Here is a 14,315-nt window from a genome sequence, read left to right as displayed (position 1 = left end):
TTTTAACTGGAAAATGAGGACCACTGCTTCAGTATAAAAGATCTGTGGCTAGCAGTATCATTTTTCTCGTAAACCTCTTGATTCCTGTAAAGTCCTTTGTGTGATTAGGTCCTCATTCAGTTGGAGTGCACCTGGGAAGAAGCAGGCGAGGGAAATTTTTTTGAGTGATTCATAAATGTAATAACATTGTTTCATATTTTTTTAATTTAAATGCTACTATTAGAACCATATCATTACCCAAATAGTCCTCAGTCTGCCACTGCATCTGAGACATGACCACTACTCTGGATTAAGGACAAACTGAAAGGAACACCTTGAAGTCACGTTTCCCTTCATGTTATTCACTAAGTTCTGCAAAAATATATAAATACACACTCTGCCTCCCATCACTTATCCACTATCTCCTCAGATAAATTTGACTAAATGAGCATCACATTAACATTAAAAATTATGTTTTACAAAAACAACCCCAAAAAAGAACACTTTAACATCAAACATTATATTTTTGAAAAAATGTGTGCGTGCACTAGCAGTCACTGTCGCCTTCAAAGTAATCCCCTTTCGCGGCCTAAGCATGCAGTTAGTCGATGTTGCCATTGCTGGAAACATACCTGGATTTCTGTTTCTGGAATACCCCTGAGATTCTTTGTCACGTTATGCTGGATGTCGTAAATCCTTCCATGGCAGTTGTTATTTTTGGGAAGAGCCAATGTAAGACAGACTAACATTATCCAATTTTGCTAGGCCAGAACCTAAGTCCTGGTTTTATGTGCTGCTTCCAGACACTCATTGCCAGCTAAAAAGTCCTAGTTTGTCTGACTGAACACACCTTTGGCATGGAGTCTCTGCAGCCTTATCTGTTAAGATGATTGATTGATACCAGACCATGTAACAACCAGGGACTTCTCTCCTAAAGGTGTGAAATGGACACTCAAGCTCTGAACAAAGGACCATAAATCAAGGATGAGTAACATCGATGGATAGAAGTTTGCTCCAGTGGTCAACCAAGAGATACACCCAAGAAGCCAATCACAAGACCTCTCTTTTAAAAATCCTTCTAACATCCTACCTAACTGCTCCTCTCACTAAGCTACGGCTCCACATGGTCACCTCTGGCTGCCCATAACCAGAACCCATAGCTGACATAGTGCAGCAACTGTGGAAGCTGAAGCAATCCTTTTACTCCAGAGGGTAACTAGGCTGGACTGGAAGGATTGAAAACTTGTTTGTACTGGAGTTTGGACAAGATTACCTTGATAAGGCAGCAAGTGCACAAGCAAGAGAGAGGAAGGAACCACATGCCTTTGCTAAAACAGCAACTGAATGATCACCAGTTCAAGATGAAATTTTGCTAGCAACCAAGGATTCTTGTAAAACCCTCAAAGAGAAACTAAAGTACTGCCTGCAACCAGAAGGTACAACCAAAAGCGAAGAAGGAGGAGACCTCCACAACAAGGAAAACGAACACGCTGAAAATTCTTTCCATGTCTGCAGAAAGTGGACCAGGAAAGAAACCAAGTATCTGTCACCTAAAACCATAAGTACAAATTACTTTGATTCTGAGAACTAAGAATTATAATATAACAGATAGGACAAAACCAGCTAATGTATTATAGCATTGGTGTAAATGTAACTAGAAGGTAGGCTAGAAGACCTTGACAATGTGTTATCAATTTCATCCTAAACCCAATCAGACAATGCAGAGCAACATTTCACACACACGCACACACGCACACACTCACAGACATTAGCATTTTATCATATAGTGTACACCATAGTAACTTCTGGGTCGTTACTCACCATTATATTCAATGGTAAAGGGTCAGGTACAGTTTGTGAAGTGTCTCACAACGGGTCACCACAGACAGTTTAACTGATCTGATATGACTGTTAACAGAGATGCTCCAAGACCTCCCCCAAACCGCTAGAACTGTCGGCAACAGATTCTCCCCCCACTACTAGAACTGTTAGCAGTAATTCTGCCAGGGTGACCCCATCCCCCCAATATGACAGTCATTGTGGACTGGATCTCAAAGACACTAAGAAGTGCAAGACTGGGTCATAAGGAGTGTGGGGTTGGGGGGAGACAATCCCTTTTCTTCTTTTACCCAATACATTCTGCATTTTCAAATAACACTTTGGAGGTGGGAGTCGACTTATGTTGACACATACAGGTGAAGGCGGATGTTAACTAATGTCGACATCCAGTGCTAGAGGGCGGTAATCAACTATAATTGTCGACAAAAGACAATATTACATCAAAGTTTGACCCTCTTTGCTAGAAGAGAAGTTAGCTTCAGTGATTTCACCTCGAATTCCTCCATGTGCGTGAGTAGCACAGAGTAAACAACGTCTAAAATGTCATTGGCATCTGACGAGAGAGCGAAGTGAATGCGCAAAGCAAAATACTCCATGGACAATGTTTTGCACATTATTACTGAACGGACTCTGACTCCAACTTTGATGCAAGTGATTTGGGGATCAAAAATGGAAGTCGGGTACTTGCATCAGCTGATCGGTCCTCAGCTGATCGTAGTGCTGAACGCATTTGTGTAGCTGACGCACCTACAGCAACATTCACCTGGGAGGACTACCCAGACAAAGAGCTGTGGGAGGCGAGCTGGCTACCAGACTTCATGAAACGACGCGGCGCTCTACTGGACTCTACGGATTACCAGCAACAAGAAAGTGCCTTTCAGCTTCTGAGTGATGAAACAAACAGGTACTGTATGTAATAGGTATGTGAATTCACATACTGCAGAGCAGGGCTCCCCAACTCCGGTCCTGGAGGGCCCCAGTGGCTGCAGCTTTTCATTCTAACCATTTTCTTAATTAGTGTCCTAATTTTGCAGCTAATTAACTTCTTTTAAAGTAATTTTAATTGACTTGCTCACAAAGACTCAGTCCCCTTAATTCAGCGTTTCTCAACCTTTAAGTATTTGCGATCCGAGTTTTCATAACAGTTTTAATTGCGTCCCCCCTAACATTTTTTTGAAATGTAGATGCATATTTTATTATACCTACTTAAGTTTTATCGACATTTATCTAACTCTATGTTTATTGTTCTAGTATCAGAATGCAGTTTAAGTTAATTTGTTTTCATTTCAACAGATTTTTTTTCATATTTTTGATTCTTGTTTTCTTTTTTTCACATCTTGGCGCCCCCCTTTTTGTTACTTCATGCCCCCCTAGGGGGGCCCGCCCCACAGGTTGAGAACCACTGCCTTAATTGATTCTTTTTCCTTAATTAGCAATAATGAGATACAAAATGAGCCAAAACAAGACCAGCAAAGTGTGTCCATCATACAGTATTTGAAAATAAAGAACTGTGAAGGTCTCAGAAATGCTGATCTGCTCAGGCCCACATTTTAACAGTGCTCTTTGAAAAGAGAAAATCAACCATTTTGGAAACTTAAGCTATTGGACAATGAGAGCAGCAACAAGCCATGGAATTAAAGAACGGGCTTAATTAACCACAATAATTCTGTTGGCTCCCTCACTTCACATTTCATTTCTGTTTGGGTGCCATTTAAGGAAAGAAATGAAGCAGAGGAACGATGAAGAAATTCAGGGGAATAAATCTTAAAAAACAAATTAATTAGCAGCAAAAACAGGTCACTAATTAAGAAAAGGGTTAGAATGAAAACCTGCAGCTACTTAGGCCATCAATAACCGGAGATGGGGCTCATGGAACACAAAAAAGACATTTATCAAAAATAAATATTTTATGTTGATTTAACTATTGTTTTGTGTGCTGTCACACACGTGTGATTAGGAGATTTTATGGGCCTAAATAAGTGTGGCGCTGTCATATAACACGTTCTCTCTTTCCTCCTCCTCAGACCATCAGAATGATCTTCCTGATCTCACTTCTGGTCCCGGCAATACTGACATCATTTCCTGTCAAGAGCATATTTAAATGCCATTTTTGTTGAACTTACATCAATTCTGCACTTAGCTCAGTCTGAAAAGACATATTTGACTTCATCTTTTTCATTAATTTTCAAGTATATGGGGTGGCTACCCCAAACCTTGTTTGTGGTCTTTGTGATTCCTTCACAGTGCTTTTCAGAAAATGTAGTTTTTTGGAAAAATATTCAGCCTTGGGCCAAAACGGAAAAAAAAATGAATTAGCCCTCACAAAGTTACTGTTTGAACTGGATGAGGCACACTGTAGACGCTTTTGATTAATAAAAAAGGGTGAGTCCCGCAGCACTTTCATCCCAATGAGGGCTCCTGGCAGAATAAAAATCCCGCAAACAAGAAAGGAAGAACAATACCAGCTTTTCAGAGTAAATGATGTGGCGGATGGAGAACTGAGCGGCCAACAAAGCCTTACTGGGTGGCAAGTATGGCTGCAGGGATTGTGGATGTGAGAAATGCTCATAGTTTGGCTTGAGGCAAACTCCTAGAAGACTGCGGAAGGCAAACACTGGAGCTTTATGCTGCTGAAATGCATGTTGTGTGCGCTATTGCCTTGAAAATCCCTGCCAAACGAGTCACGTATCGCCTTCCTAATAGACACATCGAGCGCACTTCTGGGATATTTTGTGTCTGTTCTCCGAGGTCTTTTTTGGAAGGGAGTAGTCAAGTGACGGCTTCACGCTTGCTGGATTTTCCTTAATCCTACCTAACATTTTTATCAACAGACTTGCAGAATCCGCTCATTTCATGTGTTTGGAGTTGGGGGGGTAGTGGTGGGGAATCAAAAAGCATCTGGCTATTCAGCAACAAATGTGATTTCTGTGTCTATTTGACTTTGGCAAGTTTTCCTCTATTCAATTAAATGTAAATTGGATTTTGAACAGGGATTAAAAGGACACTCGGTTCCTCGCCGGTGTGCAGGGAATTGCTCTCCCTCCTGAAAATGGTATCTGTAAGAAGTTGCAATTGAACAGATGGTTTTAAATTTGCTTTCAGAACATCCATGCAGGACATCTTGGTTTAGATTTTTTTCCTCTTAATGAAATGGATAACATGGCCACCATACGGCAAACTGGAATCCTGGGACTCTGCTCACAAAGGAGTTCAGCCACAGCTGGCCCATTTCTGATTAAAAATTTAAAACTGGAAGCTTTTGTTGCCAGGAAATTGTGCAAAGCCAGCTGACGGGGAATAAGATGTCATTGGGGTGGCTCTTGTAGCCTTCTTTGCTTCTTTGGTTCAGCTTTGTTAGGAAGAAGCGAGCAAACAGCGAACTAGCAGGCCTGCAAAAGGCCTGTGCTTCATTTTCGGTCAGGGCTGACGCTGTAAAGAGCATCTGAAATTCTTAGGTGGGCATTGAAATTTGACTTTCACTTTCAGTCCCAGTAATCAAAATGATCAATATAAACAATGAAGTAACATCAAATAAGCCCTAGCAAAATTTGGAATTATCAAATCATTATTATAGATTATCTTCAAATAATTAAGATAAAGCACAGACAAGGACAGAATTTCTAGGTGCAGCCAAAGCATGGTGGGCATCCTGTTTGCTGACCTCAGCATCACATCTCGGCTTTTTGCAGATGATGTGGTCCTGTTGGCTTCATCAGGTCCACAGGTAGGTGGTTTGTGGTAAGGCAGCAGTGTCCATCTCCAGTCCTGGAGGGCCGCAGTGCCTGCAGGTTTTCATTCTAAACATCTTCTTAGTTAGTAACCAGTTTTTGCTGCTAATGAATTTCTTTTGCCTTAATTGTAATTAACTTGACATGGCCCCTTGAATTATTTCCTTTTTATTTAAGTAGCAGCCAAACAATAATGAGACACAAAGATCAAGCCACATCACACAATATCTGAAAATAAGGAAAGGTGATGGTCTCGGTAAGGTTGATCTCTCAGGACACCAAAACATTTTGACGCTGTTCTTAGAAAAAGAGAAAAATCAACAGTTTTAGAAATGTCTGCTGTGGCAGAATGAGAGCAGCAACAAGCCAAGGAATTAAATAACGAGTGTAATGAACAGCAAGAATTGGCTTCTAGTTAAGTAAATGTTTGGAGTTTGAAGCTGTTGGCTGGTTTCACATTTGCTTTCTGTTTGGCTGCCATTTAATGACGAAAACAATAAATTCAGAGGACTGACGCCTTAAAAACAGGGCTATTAAAATGAAGGAGAAAAGGAGTTAATGAACAGTGAAAACTGGTCACTGATAAGTGAAGGGTTAGAATGAAAACCTGCAGCCACTGCGGCCCACCAGGACCAGAGCTGGACACCCCAGTTGTAAGGTATGGAGTAATTGGGATGAGATTAGCACCTCCGAGTCTGAGGTCATGGATCTCAGCTGCAAAAGAATGGAGTGCCCTTTACAGGTCGAGGAGGAGGTGCAGCCTCAAGTGGAGGAGTGTAAGTATTTCAGGGTCTTTCTTACAAGTGAGGAAAGAATGGAGCGAAGGATCAACAGGAAATTCGGAGTGGCGTCTGGAGTTACGCTGACGTTGTACCAATCGGTCACGGTGAAGATCGAGCTGACACAAAAGACAAAGCTGGTTGATCTACGCTTCTACCCTCAGCTATGGCCACGAGCTTTAGTTAGTAACTGAAGGAATTAGATTGTGGATGCAAATGGCGCAGCTTCCTTTATGGGCCATCTGGCCTCAGCCTTAGAGATAACGTGCAGAGCGCAGACATTTAGGAGGATCTCAGAGTAGAGCTGCAGTTATGAGATTAGATCTTGTTACATACAGTAACTGTATATCTGTAGTAGGGACATTTTTGCAGTATTTAAACTAAAGTGTTACTATGATATTTTAGCAAAAAAGCACGTGTTTTACACACTTTGAACATACAACTGGATCATGGACATGTGTGTAGCGGCGCTACTGGGGAGTGAAAACTTCATCTCCCAGCAGTCCTTGCAATGGCTCTGATTGGTTGTCTGCTGAGGGCGCAGGGGCTGCTGGGAACAAGGAGACTGGAACGAGATTTAAAAGGAGGCCAGTTATACAGAGAGGGAAGACTTTGTTGTTTTGTGTCTTGAGTTACCTGTCTGTTTGCCTTCCCTTTCCTGCCTTTGGATTCTTGTTTTGCCCTGGATCGTCACCTGTTTTGGGTGTATGCACTGTCTGGTGTCACCCTGTTACGTGAGGACGGTATGAGGATTTGTTGTTGACTTGCAAAGACAGGAGCACTCCTGATCCCATTCACGCGTCATCATCTCATCAGGAAACACCATTAGGACTGGACATGGACTTTATCATGAGTGGTTTTTGTTAGTTGTTTGTTATTATTGTATTCACGTTTATTGTATATTGCTGTAAAGGGAACTGGGGTGGGATCGTTTTAGTTTGTGTAGTTATATTTTGTTTATTATAGCTTATTACAGTCTTTCATTTTTGCTTTATTACCGGTTGCTTTTTTATCTCTGTAAGGGTGTGTGTGTGAGTCGGGCGCGTTCCTGGGATCCCCACCGAAAAAATAAATAAATCACTGTCAAAGGCGCTGTGAATCTTAGCTGGGTTTTGTAGTCCACTACATGTGGATTATGCGACACGGGTAATGTGAGATTTTCTTTTTTCTGTGAACGTTTTTCACATCACTTGCTGTTGTGCAGCACTGGTCCCAATGGGCTTCTGTTTTATAAAAAATATTCTCTCCAGTCCCCAAGAAAATATGAGATTAATACATTTTCTCAGTCATCACGATGAAATAAATGGGGTAAGAAACACATCAACAAAATATGTTTGGCTGGAGCATTCCTTTAATAGAGAAAAACCAAATATAAATGCACATTTTTGCTTTCTTAAGGTTTAAATATTTGTATGCCATGTAATGTTGTCCTTTTTATTATTTCTGTATTGATTGTTATACTCCATTTCCACACAGGCCCCACATAACACCCCAGCTTAATTTAGGCAAACATTTTAAAAATAATTTTCCTTATAGAAAATACATAGACATTAAAAATATCAGAGTAAACAAATATTATTACAAAACAGCTGATTAAATAACCAATTTATAGTTACACACTATATTCAAATTAGTGGAATTATATATTAAAATCAATACAAAGTTACAAAAGGTGATTTGATGGTAGTGGTTCATATTTTGTTGCATCGGCAAATCAAGTCTTAAAATCATGGTGACCCTAAACTTCACCATCTTCTATAAAGTAAGGCAGGCCTGTGTTCTGAGGACACTCCTTGTGTGGTCTCGTTGAAATGTCTTCTTTTACAGATAACCAGAGGAGTACCTGCCAATTTTTTTTTATTTTAATTCTCCTATAACGTCATTTTCAGCTTATCTTAAACATAACAGGCTGGTAACATGACATGGAAGCATCACGGTGCATAGCTCTGTATTCATACTTGAACTGTAATTTACAAAAGCACCTAAACCTGCTAAAGGTGGGCATTGTTGTCCCCAAAAAAACAATGTCCAGTACACTGGAAAACGCATATTGGTTTATTACAATGACATTCAGTAATGTGTGGAACTCTTTACTAGTGCATCCTCCAGGCCCATTATTGAAACATAAAACACATAAAATATGCCTTTATTGCCACAATGACACCAGGTGGCATGAAGGCTGGTGACAACAGGAGCAGAGCCTGTACCCCAAGTCATAACTCAGTGACGCTGACTCTATTTAAGGCGGCCAGAATGCATTTCCTTAATGGAATCCTAAAAAAGCGTCCATGGAAAAACAAAGTAAGTCCGCAGTTATTCTCCAAGTTCAAGTGACCAGCGCCTGCTGAAGTGGGCTTCTGCTTCTTCATCATTTTCTTCTGAGGACACTTGTAACTTCTCGAGCATCTCCTGAAGAATGACTTTCACCATCTGGATCTCACCCTGCAGAGACTGTAGCTTCTTTATTAAGGAAAGTGTTAAGACCATGGGTCAGTCAATCGAGTGACAGATAGATAGATATGAAGGGCACTTTGTAACAGATAGATAGATAGATAGATAGATAGATAGATAGATAGATAGATATGAAAGGCACTATATAATAGATAGATAGATAGATAGATAGATAGATAGATAGATAGATAGATAGATAGATAGATAGATAGATAAGGCATTAAATAATAGATAGATAGATAGATAGATAGATAGATAGATAGATAGATATTTTTTTTTAAAAAACTGCATACGACTGCTGTGTTCATGTTTTTTTTTTTTTTTGTCATTGCACGAAGTAAAGTTTAATTTTAATATTAAAATAATCTATTAATATGCAGAGTGGGAGGAGTGTAAAGGGGGAGTAATGGTGGTCTTTGTGTTATAATGAATTACCATTTGATTTTCTTATTAATGTGCGGAGTAGGAGGAGTGTAAAGGGGGAGTAGTGGTGGTCTTTGTATTATAATGAATTGTCAACTTTTGATTATATTTATGAGCGGAGTAGGAGGAGTGTAAAGGGGGAGCAGTGGTGGTTGTCTGATACAGACTTTTTGTTAATATCCTGAATATTGGGATTGTTTGTCTTATGACTGTATTTTTTGTTATTGTTCATAATAAAGGTCATTTAAAAAATAAAAAAAAAATAGATAGATAGATAGATAGATAGATAGATAGATAGATAGATATGAAAGGCACTATATAATAGATAGTTAGATAGATAGATATGAAAGGCACTATATAATAGATAGATATAATAGATAGATAGATAGATAGATAGATAGATAGATAGATAGATATGAAAGGCACTATATAATAGATAGTTAGATAGATAGATATGAAAGGCACTATATAATAGATAGATAGATAGATAGATAGATAGATAGATATGAAAGGCACTATATAATAGATAGATAGATAGATAGATAGATAGATAGATAGATATGAAAGGCACTATATAATAGATAGATAGATACTTTCCTGAAGACCTGCTGTACTTTTCTGAATGCAGAGTAAGAGAAGAGAACAAGAGACCAGCAAACTAAATGAGATCTATTATTATTACTGATTGTGAATCTGGTAGGAACAAACACTGAAGCCGCAGTGGGTCCCCAGGACTGAGTGTGAGATCCACATACTATATAGTATTGTTTTATATATTTGTGTTTTATGCTATACATTTTTCCTACTACTGTATATAATGTGATGGTATCATGTATTGCATATTGTGTTGTTTAATTGTATTTAGCTTGTTATGTGTACAGATGGAACACCAAGAGAGATTCAAACAAGTTTGAGAAGTTTGAAACAATTAAAAGGCCTGAAGGACAAGCAGGCCCACTCACTCTAACCTTCAAGCTAATTTGAACTTCGGCAGGCACTGAAAAGGACACTCTGCGTTGTCGACCTTGAAGTAGCTGCTGGAGCCTCCAAAGAAGGTGAAAGGTCAGTACATTCGCCATATGGGTGTCACATTAACACCCATAATCTGAAAGCTGAGAAGTGCTGTCGTGTTCAAATAGGACTCTTGGGTTATGCCAGGAGTGAAACTGAATAATATGAGGGTTTCTCTCTTATTAGTTTATGGAGTAAGGTGAACGGCCAAATTGTAACTTGCTTGTGCTTGCCGCTAAGTTTCTTCCTATTGTGTTCGGCATTGTCGGGGTGTTGTGGACTTCTAGAACACTAAACCTGAATATCAGTATATGAAGACAATAAGGAAACAAGAATAAGTGACTTGATTTCGGCCATTTGCTCAGCCCCAAAGACAAATGGAAGGAGGCTCATGTTACTGAAGAAATACTCCCCAGCACAACTGACAAATTTTGCCTTTCTTTGGGATAATAAAGCCGCAGCACACATAATGATTGAATTGTAGTCCTTCACTTAGCTAAAGTAAAAAATGCATGCACTTGGTATTTATTAAACTGTTGGCAGCTGAAGTAATCCATCAAGAAACAGAAATCGCAGTAGCAAAGCTCATCTTACGCCAGCTCAGAGTTTCTGAGTGATAAATTGCCCAATACAGCTTACCATAATGGGCACTGGGTTTTATCTTAAATACCATCAGACAGATCTGCCTTCAAATCCAAGGTCCGCTTCAGGCCGTTATTACAAAACACACATGACTGAATGTTTTAGGAGAGAAAAAATAAAAGTTCAAAGAGACAGATGGGTAAATGCACAGTTTTTGTGATGCTACCTGGTACCTTGTGTTCCGTAAATTTAGTTGATTTGATTCATAATCCAAAGAATTTAATATTGTTGGAGTAAATTAAAAAGAAAGAGGTAGGTCATTAGAAATACGTCATTGGGCACACCTATCTAAGTTAAAGCTAGGACCTCCTTTCACCTCCAGCAGAGCCTGAGTTCTTTGCGACAGGAATTCAACAATTTGGGGCTTTGCTGACTTGATACTGACATGCAGATCCAGCAGACCTTTTTGGAAACTCACATTCATGCTGTGAATCTCTCAAACACTCTAAATTGGGATTGGGGAACTACACAGGCCACTGAAGTAAACTGAAGTCACCATCATGCTCATGGAACCATCTTGAGGTGATGGGTGCATTATCATCTGCCAATGATCCTGCTGAAGTACTCATATGATAAAAGGCTACACTGTGGCCACAAATAGAGGCATGTGGTCAGCAACAATGTTTAGGTGCCCGGGTGACGTTCAAATGGTGCTCAATTGGGCTTAAGATGCCTAACATGTGCCAAGAAAACATTACATACTCCCACCATGGATTCATGCTGTTGACAAGAAAATCTGACACTACCCAGAAAAATCATGATTTACCAGATCAGGAAATGTTTTTGTAACCTTCATTAGAACATTAAAACATTAGAAAGATTTAGACGAGAACAGGCCATTCAGTCCCACAAAGCTTGTCGGTCCTGCCCACTTAATTCTTCTAAAATAACATCAAGTTGAGTTTTGAAGATCCCTAAACTCCTACTGTCTACCACACTATGTGGTCACTTATTCCATGTGTCTGTGGTTCTCTGTGTGAAGTAAAACATCCTAATGTGTGTGTGAAGTTTACCCTTAACAAGTTTCCAACTATGTCCCCGTGTTCTTGATGATCTCATTTTACAGTCACAGTCTCAATCCACTAATTCCCTTCATAATTTTCAACACTTCAATCATGTCACCTCTTAATCTTCTTTTACTTAAACTGTAAAGGCTCAGCTCTTTTAATCTTTCCTCAGAACTCGTCCCCTGTAGCCCTGAAATCAGCCTAGTCGCTCTTCTCTGGACCTTTTCTAGTGCTGCTGTGTCCTTTTTGCAGCATGGAGACCAAAACTGCACACAGGACTCCATATGAGGCCAAACCAGTGTGATATAAAGCCTGAGCAGAACCTCCTGTGACTTGTACTGCACACATCAATGCGCTATATAACCTGACATTCTGTTAACTTTTTAATGGCTTCTGAACACTGTCTGGAAGTTGATGGTGTTGAGTCCGCGACGATTCCTAAATGCTTCTCATAAAGAGTGCGTTTGTTTTTCAGAAAACCTCATTGTGTATTCAAACCTCACATTTTTACTTCCAACGTTTAAAACTTTTACTGAAATTCAATTTCATCCCCCACAAATCTGCCGAAGCCTGTGTGCTGCCCAAGTCCTTCTGTGAGGATTCAACAGGTCTTAGATTATCTGTCAATCCAGCTAGCTTGGTATCATCTGGAAACTTAACCAGCTTGTTATTTAAACTCTTATTCAGACCATTTATATGTCAAAAATAGCGGCAAGCGTAGCACTGACCCCTGCTGGACACCACTCTTAATGTCAGCCACTTCTGATGCGGCCCCTTGCACCATCACCCTCTGCTTCCTGTGTCTGTGAATTTTGCCCCAATCTGCTCACAACGCCCTGAACTCCCACTTCTTTTACTTTGATGCCCAACCTCTCATGTGGCACCTTATCAAATGCTTTCTGACAGTCAGGATAACTCATATCTTATGCTGCACTCTGATCATCTCCTTTTGTTTCTTCCTCATAGAACTCCAGCATGTTAGTAAAAGAGGACTTCCTTCGTCTGAACTCATGCCGACTGTTCAGTAAAACTCCTGCACTTGCCATGTGTTGCTCAATCTTATCCTTAATAATTCCTTCCATTAATTTTCCTGTGATGCACATTAAACTTACTGGCCTACAGTTGTTTGGATCTGCATAGTCACCCTTTTTACATAACAGAATAACATTTGCCATTTTCCAGTCCTTCAGAATTTCTTACTGTAAATATGCCTCAAGTGTTTATACATGTACTCGCTAACCTCTTTAAGAACTCGAGGATACATATTATCTGGTTCTGGTGATTTGTTTGATCTCAGACATTCAGTATTTCTAATCCCTTTCCCATTGCAGCATCATCTTCCTTTCCTTATCTACTGTAAAGGAGTGAGGCAACAGCATTATCCGCTATGCCACCATGCTACCTGCCAACCATTTGTGCTTCTCTAAATGCATCATTTTCCCTTTGCTGAAATGTGACTGCATTATGAAAAAAGAAAGACATACAAACACCATGTGATCATAAATCTCATAAGAACCGTTTCTAAGGCAAGCTTTGTAATCAAATGTCTCCAAGGACATTACACATTGGGGGCATCAAAAGGTTTAACCGAGAATTTCATTCATAATAAACCCCAGAAGACGCTGGCGCCACAGTGTGCATGGCTCTCGCTTACAGTTAATGTGGCCTCATAATACGCTTCACCTATTGAACAGCTTCTCACATTTTCCTTTAATCTCAATATAATAAATGACACGGGTGTTCAGAATAGATGAAATAATGGAGCCACAGTTGTGTCTACCAAAAAGGATACTCAGAGATGATGAAAGATGGCGTGTGCAGCATGAAAGGCTGCCTAGAGCTTTTGCTGCAATCATTAATATTTTAAGTAGCACCTCTTATAATGACCAATATTAAAAAGATGTTTCATGGAAGAGCTATAATTTGGATTTAGAGACATGAAAAGAAAGCTTCCAGAAGGGTACCACTGCTCTTCTGTCTATCCATTCTAGCCTTCAGAAAGAACTCAGATCCCCTCACTTTTTATACATTTTGCTATATTGCGGCCTTGAAGTAGCATCATTTAAACTCATTTTTCCCTCATCAAGCAACACTCAATACCCCACCAAAATGACAAAGGTTTTAGAAATTTGTGCAGACCTACTAAAAATAAAAAGCTGAAATATCCCATTGACACAAGTATTCAGCTCCTTTACTATGGCACTTGACATTTGGCTCAGATGCAACTCTTTCTGTTGATCATCATTGGGATGTTTCTATAGAAGGTCCCACAGTAGAGCAAAATCCAAAGCGTGATGTTAGGTCGCCTGCACAGCTTAAAGACAGCATTGTGTTGAAGCATACATCTGGGTAGAAGACTACGAAAAAAAGACTGCAGCACTAAAGGTTCCCAAGAGCACAGTGGCCTCCGTATTTCTTAAACAGAGTAAGTTTGGAACAACCACAATTCCTTCTAG

General features: G+C 39.8%; 1 protein-coding gene across 1 annotated transcript in view; it reads right to left on the bottom strand.

The window, feature by feature from the left end:
• Nucleotides 1–7,658: 7,658 nt before the first annotated feature.
• disc1 (DISC1 scaffold protein) overlaps nucleotides 7,659–14,315 on the bottom strand; it is a 248,571-nt gene continuing 241,914 nt past the window's right edge. The window contains exon 14 of the mRNA XM_039737722.1: nucleotides 7,659–8,778. Coding sequence (XP_039593656.1) covers nucleotides 8,639–8,778 — 140 coding nt within the window. The 3' untranslated portion in view covers nucleotides 7,659–8,638. The remainder of the gene's footprint in view (nucleotides 8,779–14,315) is intronic.

This window comes from Polypterus senegalus, chromosome 16 (genome assembly GCF_016835505.1).
Source record: "Polypterus senegalus isolate Bchr_013 chromosome 16, ASM1683550v1, whole genome shotgun sequence".
Taxonomy (NCBI): domain Eukaryota; kingdom Metazoa; phylum Chordata; class Cladistia; order Polypteriformes; family Polypteridae; genus Polypterus; species Polypterus senegalus.
Note: the sequence above shows the minus strand (reverse complement) of the source record. Positions and strands in the feature narration are given on the sequence as shown.